The sequence below is a fragment of the Pyrus communis genome, chromosome 6 (assembly GCF_041283825.1).
Source record: "Pyrus communis isolate YQ-2024b chromosome 6, ASM4128382v1, whole genome shotgun sequence".
Lineage (NCBI taxonomy): Eukaryota > Viridiplantae > Streptophyta > Magnoliopsida > Rosales > Rosaceae > Pyrus > Pyrus communis.
Genome location: NC_142570.1, coordinates 5,387,027 through 5,413,231, shown reverse-complemented (window position 1 = coordinate 5,413,231; position 26,205 = coordinate 5,387,027). Strand labels below are relative to the sequence as shown.

General features: G+C 37.6%; 1 protein-coding gene and 3 pseudogenes across 3 annotated transcripts; 2 read left to right on the top strand and 2 right to left on the bottom strand.

Moving 5' to 3' along the window:
• The first annotated feature begins 684 nt into the window (after window positions 1-684).
• On the top strand, window positions 685-6,815 carry LOC137710441 (transcription factor GTE10-like). The gene is made up of 10 exons (XM_088695577.1): window positions 685-2,818; window positions 2,927-2,975; window positions 3,087-3,245; window positions 4,754-4,827; window positions 5,033-5,102; window positions 5,209-5,292; window positions 5,373-5,488; window positions 5,579-5,645; window positions 5,744-5,874; window positions 5,964-6,815. Exons 1-10 carry the CDS (start codon window positions 1,493-1,495, stop codon window positions 6,351-6,353), a joined length of 2,466 nt encoding a protein of 821 aa, XP_088551703.1. The 5' UTR covers window positions 685-1,492; the 3' UTR covers window positions 6,354-6,815.
• An 817-nt stretch (window positions 6,816-7,632) lies between these two features.
• LOC137711354 (3-oxoacyl-[acyl-carrier-protein] reductase, chloroplastic-like) lies at window positions 7,633-9,925 on the top strand (annotated as a pseudogene). The gene is made up of 10 exons (XR_015963790.1): window positions 7,633-7,780; window positions 7,873-8,013; window positions 8,271-8,346; window positions 8,433-8,478; window positions 8,569-8,663; window positions 8,760-8,792; window positions 8,883-9,017; window positions 9,145-9,238; window positions 9,381-9,462; window positions 9,553-9,925. The product of XR_015963790.1 is annotated as a 3-oxoacyl-[acyl-carrier-protein] reductase, chloroplastic-like (transcript).
• A 4,646-nt stretch (window positions 9,926-14,571) lies between these two features.
• LOC148696160 (flavonol 4'-sulfotransferase pseudogene) lies at window positions 14,572-16,066 on the bottom strand (annotated as a pseudogene). The gene has a single exon (XR_015963465.1). The product of XR_015963465.1 is annotated as a flavonol 4'-sulfotransferase pseudogene (transcript).
• A 6,951-nt stretch (window positions 16,067-23,017) lies between these two features.
• On the bottom strand, window positions 23,018-24,428 carry LOC148696159 (flavonol 4'-sulfotransferase pseudogene; annotated as a pseudogene).
• Between the last annotated feature and the right edge of the window lie 1,777 nt (window positions 24,429-26,205).

Genomic DNA, 26,205 nt, shown 5'->3' with positions numbered 1-26,205 from the left:
CAAGGTTGAAGAAATGAAGAAATGGATTTTTTTTTTTTTTAAAGAAATCTTTGTCAAGTTAACAGATTTAATTTGTATCTAAATGAGAAGCTAGGTGTCGATTGTCGAAGAGAGGTTGCTGGCACAGGGTGGGCAGAGGGTTTTTGAACACAGAAGACCTGCGCTCCCACCGCAGTGATCTAGATAGTCTGAGCTGGCAAGTCGGAATCTACCACGTGTGGACTTAATGGATCGCTTCCTACGTCATCTGGCGGTAAAAGGTCAAACACCTCACATGGTTGACACCGCCGGTAACTTTCCTGTTTTCTCCAAAATAGTCCTCTCAACGCCACATATTTGTCTCACTACTCGCCTCCACGAATGGCCACGTGTCAGACTACAATTTCCTGAACAAATCTGGCCAATGAATGGCGAGTGTGAGTTTTTGGTACTCGAGAGAGTAGTATGCAGTTGTGTTCTCAATAATTGGATTTTTTAATGCGCTCCTGGGCTGCACGTTTAATTAATGAACATGATCTACACGGTAAAACAAAGCCGTCAGATCTGAATCTTGCGTGTGAGAGATTATTCAATCATGAACCGTTGGATCGTCCAAGTCGGTGATCAACGGCTAAGATTCCTTTTTTGGCGGCGGGCAACGAGGCCTCGCGGGCCTTTAAATACAGGCATCGAGGGAGGGGAAGAGCCCATACTCATCCAAGGCTTGAGATCCTCCTCTCGATCTCTCTCTCTTCGTTTTTTTCCTTCCTGTTTCTCTCTACTGTTTTTTCTTCCTGTCTCTCTCCTCCCTCTCTTTTTCTCTCTCTACTCGACGAAAGGGCTTTCTAGGGTTTCTGAGGCGCGCGCTTCAACGGCTCCCTCGACGAGATCCAGGTTTTGAATTGGCGTTCCTCCGAAGCAGTATCTAGGGTTTGGTTTGACCAATCGCATTCAATTTCTCCTCCCACGCATTTGTTTTAGCTTCGATTTTGCCCTAATCATTTGCGATCTAGGGTTTTCAACTTTGGGGGTTTATAGGGAGAGACTCGAGTATAGGTTTTTGCTCGTGTAAGTGTTTGAATTCCTTTTATCCTTCCTTGCATTTTTATTGGGCTCTCTATTTCTTGAAGGAGCTATCGATCTGAGCAATTGGGAAAAAAGCTGCTTTCTTTTGGGGTTAGTGGGTGGAATTCGAGTGTTTGAACATTCCAATTTGCTTAGATTTTCAGATTATTGTCAGAAATTGTTTGTTGATTTTGCACATTGGCAACTTATACAACTGCGAATTTTGAATTTCGAGCATTTGCTTGGACATCAAATAAACTGAAATTTTTTGACGTTTGACAATAGAAAAGGATAGCATCAACAATTTGGTTAATGATGGAAAATTTTGGGTTTTAGGTTTCGATCCCGAAGCAAAAATTGGGACGTATTGTTTCGGTGTAATAGGAATAACGCTGAGGGACTAAACCTAAGCTACAGCTGATATGTGCAGTAATTGGGAGCGTATCTTATGGCACCAGCTGTTCCAATAGATTTCACTGGACAGAAAGAAAGGAAGTGTTTTCTTTCGCAGATGATGGGGAAGTCACGGAAGTACTCTAAAGGGCAGTTGTCTGGTTTTGTTCCGGATAACCGGCATGCTGTCGAGACAATGGCTGAATCGGAGGGGTTTGGAAGCTCAGGACGCGTCGACACAGAAATGACGGCTTCAGAGGATTCATGTGCGCCTAAAAGGAAATCCATTAGTTTGAATGTGGATGGTTATGATGGTTTTGGGGTGCCAATGCAAGTACTGCCATTGTCACGGATGTCGCGGTCAGAAAGGAAGGATTTGGAATTGAGGCTGCAATTGGAACTTGAACAGGTCCGGGTTCTTCAGAAGAGAATTGCTACTATGAATTCCATTGTTGCTGTACTATCCCCATCTAGTGATATTCGGAGTTGCAGTGATGGGAAAAAGAGACCTCCACCCGATAGATATCAAAGATCATCCGAATTTTCTGCGCCTCAAGGTAAGAGAAAGGCTCCTCCGGGGCGTAATGGTGGCCGCACGAAGAAAAGCACGTCTGGTCCTGTGGAGCCATCAAGGCCGGTGGCTCCAGCAACCACTTCAAATGCTATGTTGATGAAACAATGCGATCAATTGCTGACCCGCTTAATTAAACATCAGTTTGGTTGGGTTTTCGAGAATCCAGTTGATGTGGTGAAGTTGAACATACCAGATTATTTTACAGTCATTAAGCATCCAATGGATTTGGGCACTGTGCAGAGCAAGTTAAATTCAGGCGTGTACTCTTGTCCATTAGGGTTTGCTGCTGATGTACGGCTTACTTTCTCAAATGCTTTGACTTACAATCCCCCTGGAAATGATGTGCACATTATGGCCGAGACCCTCAGTAAATATTTTGAGCAGAGATGGAAACCCATAGCAAAGAAGCTTCCTGTAGCGACTGGTGTGCAGTCTCTGCCTTCAAGAGCAAGACCGGCTGTTCGTGAAGAAACCAATCCTGCTGCCCCAATGCCACCCTTAAAAAAGAAGAAAAGTACACCTGTTGATAGTGCTATCAAGCCTGAATCTCCTAAACGCATCTTGACTGTTGAGGAGAAGGTTAGACTGACTAAGGAGCTAGAGGATTTGCTGGGAGAATTGCCGGAAAATATTGTTAATTTCCTAAAAGAGCATAGTAGCAGTGAAGGGCAAACCGACGAGGATGAGATTGAGATCGACCTTGATGCCCTTAGTGATGATACCTTATTCGCCTTACGGAAGCTTATGGATGGCCATCTGCTGGAGAAACAGAAAAGGCAGGAGAAAGTTGAACCTTGTGAAATGGAGGTTTGTTCATCTTTTAAATTATGTTTTCATGTGTTAAATGTTTTCAATAGTTTCTCAACCCAATTTTTGCATGGATTTCTTATTGTTGTACTCCCTTTGTTTCTGCAGATTATTAATGAGTCGGGATTTAGCAACTCATCAATGCAACCCTGCAAAGGTTCATTTGCAATAACAGCTCTGTAAATATTTATTTGTTAAACTGTTAAAAAATTGTCTTGCGTAAACTTATTTCTAACAGCGGAAATGGTTATCACATGTATGTACCCAGGCAATGATCCAATTGATGAGGATGTGGATATTGTTGGTGGGAATGACGCTCCAATTTCAAGCTTTCCTCCAGTAGAGATAGAGAAAGATGCAGCTCGTAGAAACAGTAAATGCAGTAGCTCAAGTAGCTCCAGCAGTGATTCAGGCTCTTCATCTAGTGGTTTGTGTTTCTCCGTACTTCTTATATATGTGGTTTCAATTGTTTTCAACGTTATAATTTTGGAGTTTGTTTGCCTGAGGCTCTTCTTGCATTATTTTAAAGTTGCGTTGATGGGAGCATTACTACTGTACTAAATGCCCTGTCTGTCTTTGCCTCTCTCGCACACTCAGACACACACATGATGTTTGAGGTGCTGTGTAACACTAACATTGCAATCTATGATTGTTATTTTTATCTGCTTGACCATTGAATGTAATATCAAGTTACAATCTTTAAACTATGATTGTAATCACCATCTCCCCAGACCATTAAAGTAGTTTAGACTGTCTATTATTGTTTAGCTGTTCTGCTTCCTTGAACGGCTTGTTTTGCAATGCCATAGTGTTCAACTGGAACATGGTTAAGAAAAACGTGGAAGTAGAAAATAATGCTTTAGACCCCATTAAGTTGTACATTGTTGTTGCACCTCTCAGTATGACCCCTTTTTTTAATATTTATTTATTTTTATATCTGAACCCAGTAAGTTCTCAATCCCTTATTCACCCCCAAACAAAAGAAAATAAACCAGAATTTGTTAAGAGGTGGAATTTGGAACCTTGGGGAGCCGTTTCTTTTGTTGGATGGGGAGGTCGGTTTCTATTAAAAGCTGCCTTGGGCCAGTTTTGCTTATTCGTTTTAATGATTGTGGTTCTGGGTCAGGGTATTCTTATCTCACATTTTTATTGGAGGGTTGTTGGAGGTTGAATAAAGCATCTTATGTGCTTAGAATATTTAATGACAGCATTGGCCTAGGATTGTGTGAGAAATTTGTTAAAAGAGGGTGTGATCATTGACCGGTTATTTGGATGCTGAAGCTCAATTGTAGGTGATTTTATCACCTAGTAAAAACCATGTACCCCCCCCCGGTTTAGGATTTTTGAACGGGGTGAGCAGCATGCAAAAGCTGGTAATTTGGTTTCTGGCCATTATTTTATTGGATTAGTATGTCTTTCAATGAATCCATTCTGAAACTGGTGTTTTGAGTGCTGCTACACACATTCCTGTTTCCCCATCCACCGTAAATTCAGTTGTTATGAACATTTTTCTTAGTAGGGTGGGTGGAAATAAAAGGAAAGCTGGGTGGGTCTAGAAGCACTCCTGATATATAGTGAGAGTTAGTACTAACTACTAAGGTAAAAAAGTATAAATAGATTTAAAAGTAAGAGAGTTCTCATGTTTTTGACAATTAAACATATTACATTCATTGGATTTCAAATGCTGGTAGTGTGTTTCTTTTTCCCAGCTTTTTAGAATTGTCCACTTAACAAGAGTAACTCAATTTATATTCTTTTTGTTAATAATTAAGTAAAATTTAGTAGGTATCCTCATTAATTTCACCCCTTAGTACATTGGTCTAGCCTCTAATGAAACTATAAGATTTCATGGAGTTTCCAGCTTATTCCAAATAGAACCAACCACATTCTTACAATTTGGGGTGTGTGTTGCTCACATATAGAATTTCTTCACAGATTCTGACTCTGGCAGTTCTTCGGAAAGTGATTCAGATGATGATAAAGCTCCAACCTCTATTGGGGGAGGAAAGGTATATTGTAATATTTTGAATAGCTGGTTCTTCTGTCTTGGATATATATATAGTAATATGTGTGGCTTTACAAGCATTCAGTGGTACCTATATGTTTTTGTGTGCATGCAACTCTGCATGTATATCTTTCACACTGTCTCTCCCCAACTCTCTTCTTCTTTGTTTGTGAATTGTGAAAAAGATATCTAACATCTTCATTTGGCAGGAAAAATTGGGTACTGGAGCAAATACAGATCAGAAGAGAAGTGATATTGGGGATTCAGAAATTGGAAATCGTGAGTTATGGATTTATGTTGCATTTTTTATTTATTTATTTTTTTTTTGTGGAAAAGATAGGTCAGGAGTTCTTCTCTAAAATCTGTTGTCATGAATCTTGTGTAGAATCAATAAATAGAGCGGCCTCACTTGAGCAGGATCCCCCGTCTAAACCAGTTCCTGTTGAGGAGGGTGGACATAGAGAGGAGGGTAAGCATGAATAATCCAAGAAAAATTGTCTGCTCTTAATTTTGGGATACTGTCTTACAACTGATGCTGTAACATTGTAGGGGAGAGTGCTCCATCTGAGAGGCAAGTCTCCCCTGATAAGCTCTACCGTGCAGCCGTATTGAGGAATAGGTTTGCTGACACAATACTAAAAGCCCGAGAGAAGGCACTAGAAAAGGTTGGTTTCTACTTTTCCTTGATGTATGCATCCAAAACTTTGTTTGATTTTTGCATTGTGATCAGTTCTCATCTTGTACTTTTGGTTCAGGGTGAAAAGTTGGATCCTGAAAAATTGCGAATTGAAAGAGAGGAACTTGAAAAGCGGCAAAAAGAAGGTTTGGCTTTAAAACTTCAGTCATCTGAGATGAGGTTTGCATTTTATGCGTTAAAAGGCAGCTGTTTAAAATAGTAATTTTACTTTGTGCGTCATTAGAGAAAGCACGTTTACAAGCTGAAGCCAAAGCTGCAGAAGAGGCTCGAAAGAAGGCTGAAGCAGAAGCTGCAGCCGAAGCTAAGAGGCAGAGGGAACTAGAGAGAGAAGCTGCACGTCAGGCATTGCAAATGGTAATTGGATGTGTCATTACATGGGTGGAAGCATTATACAGCCTTGTATTTAATTTAACTGCAGCTGATGAATATCTGGGTTTGTGCAGATAGAAAAGACCGTTGAAATTAATGAGAATAGTCGGGTTCTGGAAGATCTAGAAATGTTTAGGGCTGTTGATGAACATGTGACAAGTTTCACGGAGGAGACCAGCCCGGAGCACATTGAAGACGAGCTTGCCCGGCTTGGTAGCTTCAAACTACAGGGAAGTAGTAATCCCTTAGAGCAACTTGGTTTGTTCATGAAACTGGATGATGATATAGAAGAAGAAGAAGAAATCGAACCTCCCCAGAGTGCCCCAAAACCAGAATCAGCACTTGAACCAGAACCTGCGCCAGAAAGGGAACCTGAACCTGAACCTGAAGCAGAACGAGAACAAGAACCAGAACCAGTAAATGATGCTGAACCAAATGACGTTGAAGAAGGAGAGATCGATTGATCTGTTTGTCTCTTCATGTTATTGTACTGACCGAGAAAAAAATGGTGGTTCTGAGGCGTGCCGAGGCGGAGACTTGGGATGCTTCTATTTGGATTTGTTGGCCGCATTATCTCTTTCCTGAAAGGGAGAAGATGGACTTAGCTGGAGAAGAATTGTCAGCAACACAAATTGAGTGATGGATTGGGCTTTTCGGCTTGTTCTTTGAAACGAATTTTTTTTTCTTGATAGTTTCTTTTGGGAAATGTAGCGGGCGAATCTCGAATATAACGCGATTCGATCCAATTTTGGTGTGTAAAAAGAAAAGTTTAATTTTAGGTACAAGGGTCGGCTTAGAATTGTAAAATATCAGCCTCCTCGGACTATTTTGGCATTCTACCCATTTTTATTTTTTCCTTGGGAAAATGATGTCTTCTCTTTTTGGAGTTTTTAGGAAGGAATAATGACAGATTTGGATTTTAGAAACACGTTGGAATATCTTGGTTTCGCTTTTCTCATGTTTTTTTTCCTTCATATATTTGACGTTCTATACCCTGTATTTGTGTTGGTTATCATTTTCGAAACATGCAAGTCACCACCACCTTTATGGTCATCTCCGTCACCACCTCTATCCCCGTCATTGCTACTACCATCGTTGCTGCCACCATCACTTCCGCTCTTATCTCTAGAGACACACTTCGACTATAATGTCTGGTGGACACTAAAAGAGGTGACGATGTTGTGATATGCATGAATCATAACTAAAATTATAATTGGGATCCTCAAAACCTTACGCTTTGATACCATATGGCATGATCCAATCTTGATGTTCACTCGGATATCGGGGTTGGAACGTGTTATCCAGTACCCGATTACTAGTTATAACAATTGTTTGTAATGTTGAATTGCGATAATAAAACTAAAAACCAAAAATTACTTTTGTGAGTTTCAAATCTTGGTTTGATTTTAATTTTTCAATTTTTTTAATAAAAACAAAAAAGAAAAAGTTATCTTGAACATTTAATTGATCATGTTTGAAACATAAAAAAATAAAAAATTCCTTAACGTCCCAATTCAAACGACACGTCGTTTTTGTCGTCTTGTACACAGTAGAATAGATACGCATTGCTCACCCAGAAGCTGCTCCCTGAGAGAAACTACGGCCGCCCATCTTTCACATTCTTCCCATCTTCTTTCTCTTTCTCTCTCTCCCCCTCTGAACTTCGACTGATTCTATCTTCTGGCGACCGTCCTCGCATCTCTTGCTTCTCTCTCTTTCTCGCCAGCCATTCTTCTACTCTCAATGGCGGCCTCGATCGCCTTAAATACCGTCGGAGCTCCGGCCCGACTCTCCCGCCAATTCTCCCATCCGCGAATCTCCTATCCGCTTCTCGGAGGGCTCAAACTCAGCCACGCCGCTCCGGCCCGATTTTCGACCTCCTCTGGCTCTGGTACTCGAAACGCATTTTTCATGTCTTTGTAAATTGAAGTTTGTATCGGAACAATTTGGTGGTGTATTAATTGAAATGTGATGAAATTTCAGGCATTAGGGCACAGGTGGCGGCCGTTGAGCAGTCTAGCTCTGCTGTGGCTCAGAATCCGAAGGTGGAGGCTCCGGTGGTTATCGTCACCGGAGCTTCTAGAGGAATCGGCAAGGCTGTTGCTCTTGCTGTTGGCAAGTCTGGTTGTAAGGTCTCTCACCATCACCATCACCATCATGATCATGATCATCATCTTCATCATCGTTAATTCTTGAGTTCGTAATTTTACGGTGATTCATAACGTTGCACACTTGAAATGTGAGGTCGAATGTCAGCAATTTTAGCAACTTTATGACTTGATTATGTACCGATTGCTGACTGCTTCGTGGTTGAAATGTTTCGTTAAAGGTCGCATTTTTAACATATTATAGGGTGGTTTAATTAAATGCTGTAGATTGAGGCATCTCTGGTGGTCAAGCTCTAACATTTGGCGGTGATGTCTCGAAGGAAGATATGTAGCAGCAATGATTAAGATGGTAACGTGCCCTTTTTTGGCTGGCTTTGTGTTTTTGGGTTGGATTACTTCTTGCTACATGACAACATTTGAATTGAATGAATATAGGTGGTTGATGCGTGGGGAACGGTTGATGTCTTGGTAAATAATGCAGGTCAGTCGCCATCACTTTGCTTGCTGTATTTTAGAGTCGTGTGTCACCTTTCCTTTTGATTTCAACTGACTGGTCTACAACCCTTTTCAGGAATTACACGGGATGGCTTATTGATGAGAGTGAAAAAATCCCAATGGCAGGAGGTTGTTGATTTGAATCTTACAGGTGTGTTTCTATGCACACAGGTGAGTATTCCGGGGGCATTTGTTTATCTAGTAATTCTAGTTGTTCAAGCTTACATTTGTCGGATTTCTGAGCGAGGTTGTTCGTGCTTTCTGCAGGCTGCGGCAAAAATTATGATGAAACTGAGAAAGGTAAGCACATATGTTCTTCCCTTCTTGTATCGTTTCAATTGAAAAATCCGATTTGCTTTTAGATCCGCTTAGTTATTCATCATATTGCAGGGAAGAATAATCAATGTAGCATCTGTTGTTGGTCTTGTTGGCAATGTTGGACAAGCCAACTACAGTGCTGCAAAGGCGGGAGTTATTGGCTTCACGAAGAGTGTTGCAAAGGAATATTCGAGCAGGAATATTAATGTATGTCAGTAATTATGCAGTTCAATCTTCAAGACATTAAACATGCAAGCTTTTGACTTTCTGTCGTATTGCAGTCTTATACTTAGGGCCCGAAAGAACATCTCTCTAAAGGTTTATTTTCTCCTAGGTCAATGCTGTTGCCCCTGGTTTTATCGCATCTGATATGACTTCCAAGCTCGGAGAAGACATAGAAAAGAAGATCTTGGGGAGCATCCCCTTAGGTGAGAACACAATCAATTGGCTACCAGTTATTTAAGCATCAATTGAAATTTGATTGATTCTTCTTCCTTTGTTTACCCAAACTTAAATTCTTAATTTTGAAGATTAGGACATAAATTAGATATCAATTTTCGATGCTTTCAGGGCGATATGGTCAACCTGAAGAAGTGCTGGACTGGTGGAATTCTTGGTGCTTAATCCCGCTGCCAGCTACATTACTGGACAAGTAATTTTTTCTTTAAGATCTGATATTTTTCCTTGGACAGATAGGAAAAGGGCACAGTATTGATCTAGTTTTTCTGCTCATCCGTTGTAGGTCTTGACCATTGATGGAGGGATGGTGATGTGAGAGGCTGAGTCCGGTACCCCTACGAGCTTCGTCCTACTGAAAGTTCAAGGGAAGAGAGGCTTTTCTTTACATTCCATTCTTGACGGCTGCTAGTTTCAACGAGAACAGAAAAGTCGAAAGGATTTTGTTACTTGGTATTTTTAACGGGGATTGTGTCCGCTGATCGCTGCATGTATGCAAGACAAAAGAAGATTACTTTCGAGTAGCGGTTTCGATCCAAATCGGGCAATGAGAGTTTGTAAAATTTGGAGTTCGTAACAAATTAAAGCTTCTGTTATTTCTTCCCCTTGTCGTTTACATTTTCTTTTAATCTTAAATTTCTTCCGCTTGGGCATTCCAATTATGATAGTTTTGAAATAAAAAATTAGGAGCATTTTTATTCTCACCATACATCTAAAATGAGTCTTGCAAACCAATTGTTATTCCGTTAGTTTTCAGTTCAATTTGAGGCAGCTTAACGAAAAGAGTTTGGGTTAAGTTTATTGTAACTAAAAATCATCTTATAATTGTATTTAATGAAAAAGGCTTACTTTAATGAAAAGAACTTAAATTTAATGAAAATGACAAAAGTTTAACATAGTAAAAAAATATATATAAAATAAAACAATAAAAATAAAATAAAAAGTCATAAATCCATCACACACTCTCCCTCACTATTTCTTAAACTGACTATATTTGAAACTGAATACGTGTACGTACTACACTATTTCTTAAACTGAACATTCACTGTTTCTAAAAAATTGAACACGATACTATTTTGGAAGCTGAACACGAGTTGGAGTGTGCCTTGCACAAGCTTTTGGTCGGATTTTATTGTTTTTTATTTTTTCCTTTTCTTTCTTTCATCCTTATTATCAAATAAAGTTATTTGATAGTTTTTTGTTAAAATTCAAAGTTTTGAAGTTTTTTTCATTAGTTTTTCGTATTTTATACCACATAACACACTAACGTCAAATTTAACATAAAACTAATGGAAGGATCGAATTAATTTGCAAGACTCATTTCAAGTTTCTTTGCCTCCAATTGTAACTTAAAACTATACTTTCATCTCATCTGTTTATTTCAACCTAGCAATTTTTACTTAGATGTGTAATTAGCATGTGCACCAAAAAAATCCAAACAAGGAGAGAAATTTACAAAACAATGATAGCCCAAAGCCCAACAAATAATAATAAATAATAAATCTCAAATAAAGAAGTTTAACTATAACTCGTTTTTGTTACTTAAAACTATGATTTAGTTGTATTCTTCTTTACTTGTACGTGAAAAATTTTCGGTTTAATTACATCATCGCTCTTAATATAAATAATATCGGTGGTTCAAAAAATAAAAAATAAAAAAACTCTAGTAAGTCCATGTAAATAGGATCAGTTACCCTTTCCTTATCTCCTAGGGTTTCTTTTTTCCGAAGAAGAGAGATGAATTCAGACGCATGCAAACACTGCGGGAGGCTCGATCACGCCCAGAAAGAGTGCAGGCTTCTGAAGAACAATGTGGGTGCTGCAGACGCAATCGAAGTCATCAACGACGCTCTGTTTCTCACCGTCGACAGCCCGCTGGAGTCCTGGATCTTCAGCACCGGCGCGCAGTTCCACTGCACCCCGCACAAGGGGATTTTGGAGAAGTATACCGCCGGCAACTATGGCAAGGCCTACTCCCTCACGACGGATCCTGGGCTGCACATTGTTGGAAAAGGCGACGTCCGGATCAAGTTGCCGGGCGGGGCGAGGTGGATCATCCACAATGTGAGGCACATTCCGGGTTTGGTGCGGAATTTGATTTCGGTTGGGCAGTTGGATAAGGAGGGTTATGCTTTGCAAATGTCTAGTGGGAGCTGGAAGGTACTGAAGGCAGGAGAATTGCTTTTTACTTATGAATTTGAGCTTCCTCCAGGCTTTATCTCGATGATTCGGTCTGATTAGGGTTTACATAATTATCTCAGTTGAAGAAATGCTTGATTAGTTGTTTAATTAATTAATTAGTAGTACATCGTTAATCCCGAATCAAACTCTGCGAGCCGTGTGTGAGTGTTTATATTAGCGTTTGAATGTCGGTTATCTATGGTCTGTACATTGCTAGCTAATCCCGAATCATCCTCTGCGAGCAGTGTGTCAGTGTTTATATTAGCTTTGGAACGTCGAATTATCTATGTTGTGTACGTTTTTAATAATAATGAAGATCACTATTTTAAATACATTGTTCAGTTTATTTAATTATGAATGTCAATCGGAAGAATGTGCTTGTCGGTTATGTGGTTAATAGCGTTTACCCTTCCCGCCTCGTCCCTCTCACCCTCGAGTTTGTAGCTTTCTAGGTGCAAATCCTGCAACCCCAATACCGCTTTTGTGAATGCCACCAACTATGGCTGCTAAGCAATTGGGATCCCCATTTGGTCAAATGCTTGTGGTACAAGAAAGAGCATTTGTTAAATCGCATCCTGCATCTGCTTGCATTTTGCTGTTGGAAATATCTAGAAACGGCACGTAATTGTGCAAACGAAACGTCTTGGTTGAAATTCATGGCATTGCTATTTTACATTGCCCCAACTTCAGCTGCAGTTGGTTCAAGGGTTCATCATGAACATCCGCACGGGTTTTGTATTCTGCGGCAATTTTCTATTTCACCTGTTCCCGTTTTTCAATCAACCGAAAAATGATTAATTTCTGGAATGCAGGGCAAGTTTTCTTCGCACCATTGAAAGGCTTTAGGCATTAACAGTCTGCATTCAGTGTAGAGTTCCGTGAATTCTCCATGCTGATACCTCATGACTCGTATTGGTTTGCCACCAATTGCTGCATCAATCATTTGAAAAATCTAAAAATGTTAAATAAAATTTGGGGTTTTCTTAGTTGTTATTATGTAAATAGTGTTAAAAGTTTTAAGAGACATGCAGCGGTTCACCATTAATAGCATCAATATTGTCTCTAGTTAATCACTAGTGCGATCAATATGTGTGAGATTTTTATGCAGAATGCCTCGATGCAATTAGAAGTGAAACCATTTAATTTAAAGTATGATTTGTTTTTTGAGATGGCCGATGTGAGACTTTTTACTTTATTCAACAATTAATAAATTTTTTTGCTCTAAATTGGTGATTTGTGACAGGTTTAGAAGAATTTCACTCTTGCATCCCAATTACATTTAAGTTTCTCTTTACTAAGGGTTTGTCTTCAGTAGTCCGGATTACTAAGTAAGTCAACTTTTTATTGATTAGATTGGTGAGTAGAAAAAATATATATTTTTCTCAATTTAATAATGAGTGCTATTTTACATACTACTTAATAGTTCAGACTGTTCAAGAAAAATTATTTACTAAAGGAGAACCCAATACAAAACAAATAGACCATAAGAAATCCATTAGTCAAGCCCCAAAAGAAGCACTCCACCCCTCCCAATTGCAAGGGGATTGGGCGATTCAATCCACCAAGACAAACAACATGAGCTCCACTCCAGCCCAAACAAGTCGGGCTACAGTGAAAAACAGGAGGCCTAACTGCTCACTCGGGCCGAAATCGTTCAACCCACTGCATGACGCAATCTGACATCAAACAATGCAATTTTTTTTTGTGCTAGGCGATTGCGCTTCACGCGAGTGTGGACGAGAGTCGTCCGACCAAAATCTAAGGCAGCAGGCCCGCGCTGGAGCATTCTGGGATTCCGGACCGTTGTTATTTTGGGAGGTAGATTGTTTGCGCCCTGTATGTTCTTTCTATCCTCTTCTATTTTGTACGGTGGTTAAACCATGTTAATATTTTATATTAATTTTTTTTATAGATATAATAAGATAAAAAATAATAAAAATATAAAATATTGACGTGATTTAACCGTGATCGCACAAATAAAAGGAAATGCCGACAATCTGCCACTGTTATTTTGTAGTGCCTCAACCGCAGCTACAGTTGGTTTAAGCTTATTTATTGAACAGCTCGTAATCTGCAAAAAATTGCATTCTAACGTGCGCCCTTTGATATTGATGAGTCAACATCAACGATTTACACACAAAAAAAAACAAAAAAAAAAAAAAAATATGACTTTTGAATTGAACTGTTTCAATGAGAATTCAACATTGCACTACGAGATATTGAAACATATCACGAAAAAAAAAATTCCAAAGGGAAGTGTCACTTCAAATGGATCTAGCAAATATTGCATGGGCTAGTAGTGTGATTTGTTCATAATTAAATATCATGATCTTTATTAAAAAAAAATTCCAAAGGGAAGTGTCACTTCAAATGGATCTAGCAAATATTGCATGGGCTAGTAGTGTGATTTGTTCATAATTAAATATCATGATCTTTATTAAAAAAAAATTCCAAAGGGAAGTGTCACTTCACATGGATCTAGCAAATATTGCATGGGCTAGTAGTGTGATTTTTTCATAATTAAATATCATGATCTTCTTCCAAAAAAAAAAATAATATCATGATCTTTATTAAAAAAATTCATTTCTAACGTAGTTGAGTAGAGTTAAATCAATAACGTGAATTGCATGCAACATTAATAATGGTGAATGGTGGGGCTTATGGGAAGATCCTCTCCGGACCCAAACCCACCGGATCCTTCTTCTTTGAAGACCAAGTCGGCGTCGTCGGCCTTCCCGGAGTCGGCGTCGTGCTTCCCCGGAGATCTATTTTATGATCACGCGATCAGTTGCTGGGAATAAGCTGGAACAGAGGTCAGCGTTGGACATCCAGTCGTAGAACGTGATGAAAGCAACAGTAGCACCATCGTTGATGTATGATTAATTTATAGACTGCGCTCAAGGTACCATTACCGATATGACTTGTCGCTGAAGCATTTGGTGGCTACTATGATCTTAGCCAGTGAAAATCGGCGGCATAATTCCTGCTACTCGCCTTCAAAGAAGAAGGATCCGGTGGGTTTGGGTCCGGAGAGGATCCTCTCCCATGATTTATCTAAAACGGCAACACGAAAGGTGAATCCTTGTTATTACCGCTCGATCATAATTAATATGCCAAGTTTTTTTTTTTTTTTTTTTTTATTAAAAAAACTCTTATTAATATAAAAAAAGTTACACTTAATTAGGGGAAGACAAAAATCTTACCCTTCATAAAGCTAGAAAAACAAAATACAAGAAAAGATGAGGGACATACACCTCATCCCTCTTGAAAAAGAAAATACAAGAAAAAAAAAATACATGAGTAATTAAGCAAATTGACCAAAGAGAAGCACAATGCATAAGTAATTAAGCAAATAATATTTAAGGCTAGTTATGGATTAGCGAATGTCAATCCAGAACCACTGAACCTCTCATCTATGATCTTATCCATACGTTTTGCCATGTCATCAGTGAAGAAGTTTTTCCAATCCCCAACTTGGCCTTTCCTGAAGAAATCACTGTTCTCGACTACAATATTGGCTTTAACAAAGTACTGTTGCGTCCTGGAGGTTTTATTTATCTCCAAGCTGCTCAGATTCTCAAAACTACAAAGCTTTATGATCTGCTGCACCACCCCTTTGCTCTCTTCCTCCTCTGAAAAAGGTTGACCCAAGAACTCAGCCAGTCTCTTCACATTAGCAGATGGCTCCTTCCTGAGATCCTCATATTTTAAGAACAAAACTTGCTCTGGCATTTCCAAGCTTGCTTTCCAAAACCCTAGCACATGGTCCCAATAGGGCCCGTATGGGCAGACTCCGCGGCAGAAAAGCTCAAATGCTTCTTCTAGTGAGAAGGGTGCAAGTCCTGTGTTTACTGCTTTAACTTTGCTCCCGAACTTCCATAAAGAAATGAATACATCTTTAGGGTTGCGGCAAACGTAAACGAATTTTGATACACCGTAAGTACTACTAGAAGTAGTCACAGATTTTGGGAACAAAGAGTAAGGCATGTGGGTCGCAAAGAGTTGAGTAGTGCTTGTAGGCGGGACATAATTATCAATCATAGCATCACCACTGTCACGATCGTCGTGATGATCATGATCAAGTGAGGTTACGGGATGGCTGTGATCATGGTTTCCAAGCATGTTATCCATCTCCAAGAAAGGAAAACAGTCGTGGGGCCCAGTTGTGAGCAAGGGATGGTGAGGAGAGGCAGCATCATAGAGGCTTCTGTTGAGGGTAGCAAACATGAGTGCTCTAAGCCACGTCGTACCTGATTTCGGAAGTGTGGCTAAGAAGTATATGGGCAACGACCCACGGGCGGCGCTGGTAGAACTTCCAGTTGTTTGGAATAAGTTGAAATGGTGTTGAAGGTGCACCGCTGCTTTTAAGGCAAAGGTAGGATATATCCAGAAGCCTTGGTACTGAACCAAGTCTTCGGAGGTCCAACCCTTCTCTTTCGGAAGATTTGGCAGCATTCCACATATTTCGGCATCAATTTTCCGGTAGGCTTCTTCGTCTTCCTTCTCCTCAATATAATCGGTTTTAGGAACAATAGGTTGGGACGTCGAAGCTGAAGACATTTGGGGGATAATGCAGGATATCTAGGTTTAGAAGCCTTACATATTCTCTAATATATAGCTACAAGTAGTGATTAAAATATAAAAATATGTATGTATATGTATGTGTGTGTGTGTATATATATATATTCTCTAGTCTATAGCTACAAGTAGTGATTAAAATATAAAAATAATGCTACTGATCTATAACTACAAGTAGTGATTAAAATATAAAAATAATGATACGGTGACTAAATTTGTATATCAAATTTATAAATTAAATTATATGTCATTAATAGGAATAAATATTTAAATAATAATTTAATCATCAATTCTCATGTCATTTAATTTACAAAATTTGTATACAAATTTAGGTTCTCTAACATTATTCAAAATATAAAAGTCTAGCCGAACTACGTTTATATGGAAAGAAAAAGGCTATCGGATCAAATGATTCGGGCCTTCCAAATTTCATTCAATGGTAAAAAATTATCATAGCTTTTAATAGGTAAAAACAAATAAGCCGTTGAATGAAATTTAAAAGGTTCGTACCATTTGATTATGTGATCTTAATCGAAGAAATCCGGAAATGATATTTTTCCGGTTTACATGGCTTTAATTGCCATCATTTTTGGGTCCCACTATTAAAGAAGTACAATAAATAAATTAAAGTAATAGGCGGTAATTCCAACCATAATGAAAAGACATCCAAACAGGAGGGCCGACAATTTACCTTTGTTATTTTGTAGTGCCTCAACCGCAGCTACAGTTGGTTTAAGCTTATTTATCGAACAGGTCGTAATCTGCAAAAAGTTGCATTCTAACGTGCTCCCTTTGATATTGATAAGTCAACATCGACGATTTACCAAAAAAAAAAAAAAGTACAGGATGACTTTTGAATTGAACGGTTTCAATGATAATTCAACATTGCACTACGAGAAAATGAAACATATCACGAAAAAAAAAATTCCAAAGGGAAGAGTCACTTCAAAGTTCAAATGGATCTAGCAAGATTGCAAGGGCTAGTAGTGTGATTTGTTCATAATTAAATATCATGATCTTTATTAAAAAGATTCATTTCTAACGTAGTTGAGTAGACAGAGCATGTTAAATCAATAACGTGAATTGCATGCAACATTAATAATGGTGAATGGTGGGGTTTATGAACTAAATGCTAAAATTGCAATATACCCAAAAGCGATAAGAGCATCTGTCAATAAAATTGCTCAATAATTCAGTCTTCAATTGATGTTTTTACAAATTGATTATCCGTTTTATTTTAGTTTATTTTACTTTTGCTTATTTCTTTAATATTTTTAAATTCCAAAGGGAAGAGTCACTTCAAATGGATCTAGCAAGATTGCATGGGCTAGTAGTGTGATTTGTTCATAATTAAATATCATGATCTTTATTAAAAAGATTCATTTCTAACGTAGTTGAGTAGACAGAGCATGTTAAATCAATAACGTGAATTGCATGCAACATTAATAATGGTGAATGGTGGGGTTTATGAACTAAATGCTAAAATTGCAATATACCCAAAAGCGATAAGAGCATCTGTCAATAAAATTGCTCAATAATTCAGTCTTCAATTGGTGTTTTTACAAATTGATTATCCGTTTTATTTTAGTTTATTTTACTTTTGCTTATTTCTTTAATATTTTTAAATTCCAAAGGGAAGAGTCACTTCAAATGGATCTAGCAAGATTGCATGGGCTAGTAGTGTGATTTGTTCATAATTAAATATCATGATCTTTATTAAAAAGATTCATTTCTAACGTAGTTGAGTAGACAGAGCATGTTAAATCAATAACGTGAATTGCATGCAACATTAATAATGGTGAATGGTGGGGTTTATGAACTAAATGCTAAAATTGCAATATACCCAAAAGCGATAAGAGCATCTGTCAATAAAATTGCTCAATAATTCAGTCTTCAATTGATGTTTTTACAAATTGATTATCCGTTTTATTTTAGTTTATTTTACTTTTGCTTATTTCTTTAATATTTTTAAATTCCAAAGGGAAGAGTCACTTCAAATGGATCTAGCAAGATTGCATGGGCTAGTAGTGTGATTTGTTCATAATTAAATATCGTGATCTTTATTAAAAAGATTCATTTCTAACGTAGTTGAGTAGACAGAGCATGTTAAATCAATAACGTGAATTGCATGCAACATTAATAATGGTGAATGGTGGGGTTTATGAACTAAATGCTAAAATTGCAATATACCCAAAAGCGATAAGAGCATCTGTCAATAAAATTGCTCAATAATTCAGTCTTCAATTGGTGTTTTTACAAATTGATTATCCGTTTTATTTTAGTTTATTTTACTTTTGCTTATTTCTTTAATATTTTTAAATTCCAAAGGGAAGAGTCACTTCAAATGGATCTAGCAAGATTGCATGGGCTAGTAGTGTGATTTGTTCATAATTAAATATCATGATCTTTATTAAAAAGATTCATTTCTAACGTAGTTGAGTAGACAGAGCATGTTAAATCAATAACGTGAATTGCATGCAACATTAATAATGGTGAATGGTGGGGTTTATGAACTAAATGCTAAAATTGCAATATACCCAAAAGCGATAAGAGCATCTGTCAATAAAATTGCTCAATAATTCAGTCTTCAATTGATGTTTTTACAAATTGATTATCCGTTTTATTTTAGTTTATTTTACTTTTGCTTATTTCTTTAATATTTTTAAATTCCAAAGGGAAGAGTCACTTCAAATGGATCTAGCAAGATTGCATGGGCTAGTAGTGTGATTTGTTCATAATTAAATATCATGATCTTTATTAAAAAGATTCATTTCTAACGTAGTTGAGTAGACAGAGCATGTTAAATCAATAACGTGAATTGCATGCAACATTAATAATGGTGAATGGTGGGGTTTATGAACTAAATGCTAAAATTGCAATATACCCAAAAGCGATAAGAGCATCTGTCAATAAAATCGCTCAATAATTCAGTCTTCAATTGGTGTTTTTACAAATTGATTATCCGTTTTATTTTAGTTTATTTTACTTTTTCCTATTTCTTTAATATTTTTAAATTCGTTTTTCTTATTTTAGATCTTAAAATCAACATTTTTCAAAACTTTGTTTCAAGTAATTAATTAAGATTTGATTTTATATAAATTATTCATTCAATCCTTGTGGAGGACGACCTTACTTGAGATATACTACGAATACATTGTTCTCTTGCAAGTATTTTTAAGTGTTTTTATCCCTACTTTTACAAATGGTAAAATTTTTATCAGTTCTATTGATGGTAGCAAAAATGTGTGCTCAAGCCATAGTCTGCCTGATTTTAGATATGTGACCAAGAAGAAAATGTAGGATCCACAGGCGGCGGCACAAGTACTTACAGTTGTTGCAGAAGCTTTGAGGAAATTGGAATGGTGTTTAAGCAGCCAGACTACTTTTAAGGCAAGGCAAGATTTAGCCAGAAGGCTTGGTATTGAACCAAGTGTTCAGCAGCCTAAACCATCTCTTTCGAAAGGTTTGGCAATAACTCTGCGTAGGTTTTTGTAGGCTTCCAAGCCTTTCTTCCGCTTAACATAACTCTTGTAACCTTTTTTTCTTTATTAATTTATGTTTATTACCGTATTTACTAAAGGTGACAATAAACATATAATTACTAACATTTTTTCCTTCATCTTTTTATTTATGATCCCACTACCAATTTATTCTTTAACTACAATCTTTCTTCTACCATATTTTATATCTTGTACTTATTGGCCAGAGAAGGGTGTTTTTGTCGTCAAACTTTGGACTCATTCCTTTTTGTGCATATAGGTTTGAGTCAAACAATAATTCACTTGGGCTGTTGTATCCGGAATGGAATAAGTCAAAAGATATAATGTTGCATCGGTTTGTTAACTTCTTTGTGCTTCTCTTAGTAGTATGAAAATGATTTTTATGTGTTCTAAATGCAATGGAAATGGATGTATAATGTACATATACCTGTCTGCAACATGAAAAGTATGTGCAGAGATTCGCATATCGGTACACAGAGATATGCACATATATGTTGCGTGTAAGTATGTCGGTGTGCCCATATATGCCTATGTACCAAGACATATATATATATATATATATAGCCCGGTGTGGAAGTATGGCAAGGATATCATGTCTGCAAAAAAAAAAAAAAAAAAAAAAAATATATATATATATATATATATGAGTGTGTGTGTGTGTATAAAAGCAGATGGGTGTGCAGACTAGGCGTTCGGCAAGAGAGACATGCTTTTAAGCTTCTGTGCTGCGACTGATGCTTTCGTCAGTTAGATAAGATGGGATAGAGGTTTATATAATAAGTGTCGGACAACCTTCTCATTTAAATTTTCGTTAGTTAACTTTTGTAAATCATACGAAGGTGTCAGTCTATTTCTGTAAACCACAGCAAGGTGTCAGCCCTCGTTCTTAAATCATACGAAGGTGTCAGGCCACTTTTGTGAACCACGACAAGGTGTCAGCCCTCGTTCATAAATCATACGAAGGTGTCAGTCTACTTCCGTAACCCACAGTAAGGTGTCAGCCTTCGTTTGTAAATCATACGAACGTGTCAGTCCACTTTTGTAAACCAAGGCAAGGTGTCAGCCCTCGTTCGTAAATCGTACAAAGGTGTCAGTCAATTTCCGTAACCCACGACAAGGTGTCAGCCCTCGTTTGTAAATCATACGAAGGTGTTAGTCCACTTCTGTAAACTAAGGCAAGGCCTCAACCCACTTTCATAAACCAAGGCAAGGTCTCAGCCCTCGTTCGTAAATCATACGAAGGTGTCAGTCCACTTCCGTAACCCACGGCAAGGTGTCAACCCTCGTTCGTAAACCATGTCAAGGTGTCATGGGAATTTGTCAGGCCTAAGCCCTTGTTCGTAAACCATGCAAAGGTGTCATGGGAAGTCATCAGCCCTCGTTCGCAAAACCATCCGAAGATGTCAGTTGACGTTCGTAAAGTATGCGAATGAGTCTATTGTCTTTCTCAAGTTATGCGACAGTTATATTATGGGTTAGGTGTCAGTAAGTTATGTGTCAGTCCACGTTTGTAAATTTTGGGATGTCAGTTGGCGCTCGTAAATTATGTGAGGATAAGTACGAAGAAAGCTAGTAGAGTATTTGTAAGTTAGGCGAACGAAACGAATGCTTTGGTAAATTTACCTTTAGTAAATTTGCCTTAGAAAAAGTAACTTCCACAAATTTTATCCCTAGCAAGAAATGCTCAAAGTTTTAGCTTGGCTTAAAGAATATAGTTTCAAGGCCTCATGATCGAAAAACTCAGTTTTCCCTTATTTTGCATACATAAAAAAAGGAAAAATGAGGCATTGTGGGAGGATAAAATCCGGTTTCGACTCATGAGCCAATACCAATCATCGAAAGATGGTGCTGTGCAAGATAAACTATGAGGAAAGCCCACAAGAAGTATACAGACGCAAGAAAAACGTGTCTAGATAACTACTTCTAATACCTCCACTACGGAGGACCACTAAAGAAGAGGGAGAGGAAGACAGGTCGTGGTACTTATTTCCCAAGCATGTAGTCCTATAAATATGCAGAGAAGCCACATAGCAAGGTACGTAATCAGAACCCGAGAGAAACCAGAGAATATAAAATCAATCGACTAAGTTGAGCGTCGAAGTATCTCTTGCAGGTACCCTGCCCAGGCAAGCTACGGAGAAATACTACTCGGGGACATCTCTAACAAAGAATTTGGCGAACATGAGGATTGCGGTCAACAAATCTGTGGAGGTATTTCTTCTCGTAGGAAATTTCGCTCCAACAGTGCTCATTCCTATTTGTGACACATCATTTAATTTGTAAATTTAGTTTCAAAATTTTATCTCTCTAATATTAACCGAACTATTTTTGAATATATAATTCTCCATCATCCCCGTGGACCGCCTGTATCGGTTATCCCCCCTCGTGAGTATCGATGACTGAAGTGGACATTATACAGAAAAGGAAAGGACTTTTTTTTTGTAGGAAGAAAACATTTTATTATATTTGCTATGTATGAAATTACAACGTTTGTTCACGTTTCTTAACAAAAGTCTGCTTAATTATCCTATTTAATAAGAAATTAATATCGAGACTAGCATATAATAGTAATTATTAAACATAAGTAAAAGTTCGTTTGAAAATGTTTGTAGAATGATCGAAAGCGGTTTTACAAAAATGTTTCTGATTACTAAAAATACTTGAAGTGCTTCCTGTAAAAAACACCAATTATGTGTTTTTTGTAGGAAGTACTTCAAGTATTTTTTCAAAACTCACTTGCATTTTTATTGAAAATTGATTCTAAAAATATTTTCACAAAACACGAGCCATAAGTTATGAAGCACATCACTGAAGTGGGAGGATTCCGCGATTTGTGAAAACTTATATAAAAATTTCACTTATGGGCAAAGCAAATCCTTGCACCACAATCCCTTTTACACACACATATGCATAATACTACTGGATCATAAAATGCGAACTAGCACATATTGATATATATATATATATATATATATATATATATATATATATATATATATATATGATTTATGGGAAGATCCTCTCCGGTCCCAAACCCACCGGATCCTTCTTCTTTGAAGGCCAAGTCGGCGTCGTCGGCCTTCCCGGAGTCGGCGTCGTGCTTCCCCGGAGATCTATTTTATGATCACGCGATCAGTTGCTGGGAATAAGCTGGAACAGAGGTCAGCGTTGGACATCTAGTCGTAGAACGTGATGAAAGTAACAGTAGCACCATCGTTGATGTATGCTTAATTTATAGACTGCGCTCAAGGTACCATTACCGATATGACTTGTCGCTGAAGCATTTGGTGGCTACTATGATCTCAGCCAGTGAAAATCGGCGGCATAATTCCTGCTACTCCCCTTCAAAGAAGAAGGATCCGGTGGGTTTGGGTCCGGAGAGGTTCCTCTCCCATGATTTATCTAAAACGGCAACATGAAAGGTGAATCCTTGTTATTACCGCTCGATCATAATTAATATGCCAAGTTTTTTTTTTTTTTTTGATTAAAAAAACTCTTATTAATATAAAAAAAGTTACACTTAGTTAGGGGAAGACAAAAATCTTACCCTTCATAAAGCTAGAAAAACAAAATACAAGAAAAGATGAGGGAGATACACCTCACCCCTCTTGAAAAAGAAAATACAAGAAAAAAAAATACATGAGTAATTAAGCAAATTGACCAAAGAGAAGCACAATGCATAAGTAATTAAGCAAATAATATTTAAGGCTAGTTATGGATTAGCAAATGTCAATCCAGAACCACTGAACCTCTCATCTATGATCTGATCCATACGTTTTGCCATGTCATCAGTGAAGAAGTTTTTCCAATCCCCAACTTGGCCTTTCCTGAAGAAATCATTGTTCTCGACTACAATATTGGCTTTAACAAAGTACTGTTGCGTCCTGGAGGTTTTATTTATCTCCAAGCTGCTCAGATTCTCAAAACTACAAAGCTTTATGATCTGCTGCACCACCCCTTTGCTCTCCTCCTCCTCTGAAAATGGTTGACCCAAGAACTCAGCCAGTCTCTTCACATTAGCAGATGGCTCCTTCCTGAGATCCTCATATTTTAAGAACAAAACTTGCTCTGGCATTTCCAAGCTTGCTTTCCAAAACCCTAGCACATGGTCCCAATAGGGCCCGTATGGGCAGACTCCGCGGCAGAAAAGCTCAAATGCTTCTTCTAGTGAGAAGGGTGCAAGTCCTGTGTTTACTGCTTTAACTTTGCTCCCGAACTTCCATAAAGAAATGAATACATCTTTAGGGTTGCGGCAAACGTAAACGAATTTTGACACACCGTAAGTACTACTAGAAGTAGTCACAGATTTTGGGAACAAAGAGTAAGGCAGGTGGGTCGCAAAGAGTTGAGTAGTGCTTGTAGGCGGGACATAATTATCAATCATAGCATCACCACCATCACGATCGTCGTGATGATCTTGATCAAGTGAGGTTACGGGACGGCTGTGATCATGGTTTCCAAGCATGTTATCCATCTCCAAGAAAGGAAAACAGTCGTGGGGCCCGGTTGTGAGCAAGGGATGGTGAGGAGAGGCAGCATCATAGAGGCTTCTGTTGAGGGTAGCAAACATGAGTGCTCTAAGCCACGTCGTACCTGATTTCGGAAGTGTGGCTAAGAAGTATATGGGCAACGACCCACGGGCGGCGCTGGTAGAACTTCCGGTTGTTTGGAATAAGTTGAAATGGTGTTGAAGGTGCACCGCTGCTTTTAAGGCAAAGGTAGGATGTATCCAGAAGCCTTGGTACTGAACCAAGTCTTCGGAGGTCCAACCCTTCTCTTTCGGAAGATTTGGCAGCATTCCACATATTTCGGCATCAATTTTCCGATAGGCTTCTTCGTCTTCCTTCTCCTCAATATAATCGGTTTTGGGAACAATAGGTTGGGACGTCGAAGCTGAAGACATTTGGGGGATAATGCAGGATATCTAGATTTAGAAGCCTTACATATTCTCTAATATATAGCTACAAGTAGTGATTAAAATATAAAAATATGTATGTGTATATATATATTCTCTAGTCTATAGCTACCAGTAGTGATTAAAATATAAAAATATAAAAATAATGCTACTGATCTATAGCTACAAGTAGTGATTAAAATATAAAAATAATGATACGGTGACTAAATTTGTATATCAAATTTATAAATTAAATTATATGTCACTAATAGGAATAAACATTTAAATAATAACTCAATCATCAATTCTCATGTCATTTAATTTAAAATTTTTTATACAAATTTAGGTTCTCTAACATTATTCAAAATATAAAAGTCTAGCCGAACTACGTTTATATGGAAAGAAAAAGGCTATCGGATCAAATGATTCGGGCCTTCCAAATTTCATTCAATGGTAAAAAATTATCATAGCTTTTAATAGGTAAAAACAAATAAGCCGTTGAATGAAAGTTGAAAGGTTCGTACCATTTGATTCTGTGATCTTAATCGAAGAAATCCGGAAATGATCTTTTTCCGGTTTACATGGCTTTAATTGCCATCATTTTTGGGTCCCACTATTAAAGAAGTACAATAAATAAATTAAAGTAATATCCGGTAATTCTAACCATAGTGAAAAGGCATCCAAACAGGATGGCCGACAATTTGCCTTTGTTATTTTGTAGTGCCTCACCCGCAGCTACAGTTGGTTTAAGCTTATTTATTGAACAGGTCGTAATCTGCAAAAAGTTGCATTCTAACGTGCTCCCTTTGATATTGATGAGTCAACATAGTACAGGATGACTTTTGAATTGAACGGTTTCAATGATAATTCAACATTGCACTACGAGAAAATGAAACATATCACGAAAAAAAAAAATTCCAAAGGGAAGAGTCACTTCAAATGGATCTAGCAAGATTGCATGGGCTAGTAGTGTGATTTGTTCATAATTAAATATCATGATCTTTATTAAAAAGATTCATTTCTAACGTAGTTGAGTAGACAGAGCATGTTAAATCAATAACGTGAATTGCATGCAACATTAATAATGGTGAATGGTGGGGTTTATGAACTAAATGCTAAAATTGCAATATACCCAAAAGCGATAAGAGCATCTGTCAATAAAATTGCTCAATAATTCAGTCTTCAATTGATGTTTTTACAAATTGATTATCCGTTTTATTTTAGTTTATTTTACTTTTGCTTATTTCTTTAATATTTTTAAATTCCAAAGGGAAGAGTCACTTCAAATGGATCTAGCAAGATTGCATGGGCTAGTAGTGTGATTTGTTCATAATTAAATATCGTGATCTTTATTAAAAAGATTCATTTCTAACGTAGTTGAGTAGACAGAGCATGTTAAATCAATAACGTGAATTGCATGCAACATTAATAATGGTGAATGGTGGGGTTTATGAACTAAATGCTAAAATTGCAATATACCCAAAAGCGATAAGAGCATCTGTCAATAAAATTGCTCAATAATTCAGTCTTCAATTGATGTTTTTACAAATTGATTATCCGTTTTATTTTAGTTTATTTTACTTTTGCTTATTTCTTTAATATTTTTAAATTCCAAAGGGAAGAGTCACTTCAAATGGATCTAGCAAGATTGCATGGGCTAGTAGTGTGATTTGTTCATAATTAAATATCATGATCTTTATTAAAAAAATTCATTTCTAACGTAGTTGAGTAGACAGCGCATGTTAAATCAATAACGTGAATTGCATGCAACATTAATAATGGTGAA

What these genes read in the sequence shown, in the direction of transcription:
- LOC137710441 (XM_088695577.1), top strand. Translation starts at nt 1,493, where the DNA reads ATGGCACCAGCTGTTCCAATAGATTTCACTGGACAGAAAGAAAGGAAG. An exon ending in TTGAACCTTGTGAAATGGAG is followed by an intron (nt 2,819 to 2,926) that starts GTTTGTTCATCT and finishes TTGTTTCTGCAG; the next exon opens with ATTATTAATGAGTCGGGATT. An exon ending in TGAAAAGCGGCAAAAAGAAG is followed by an intron (nt 5,646 to 5,743) that starts GTTTGGCTTTAA and finishes GTGCGTCATTAG; the next exon opens with AGAAAGCACGTTTACAAGCT.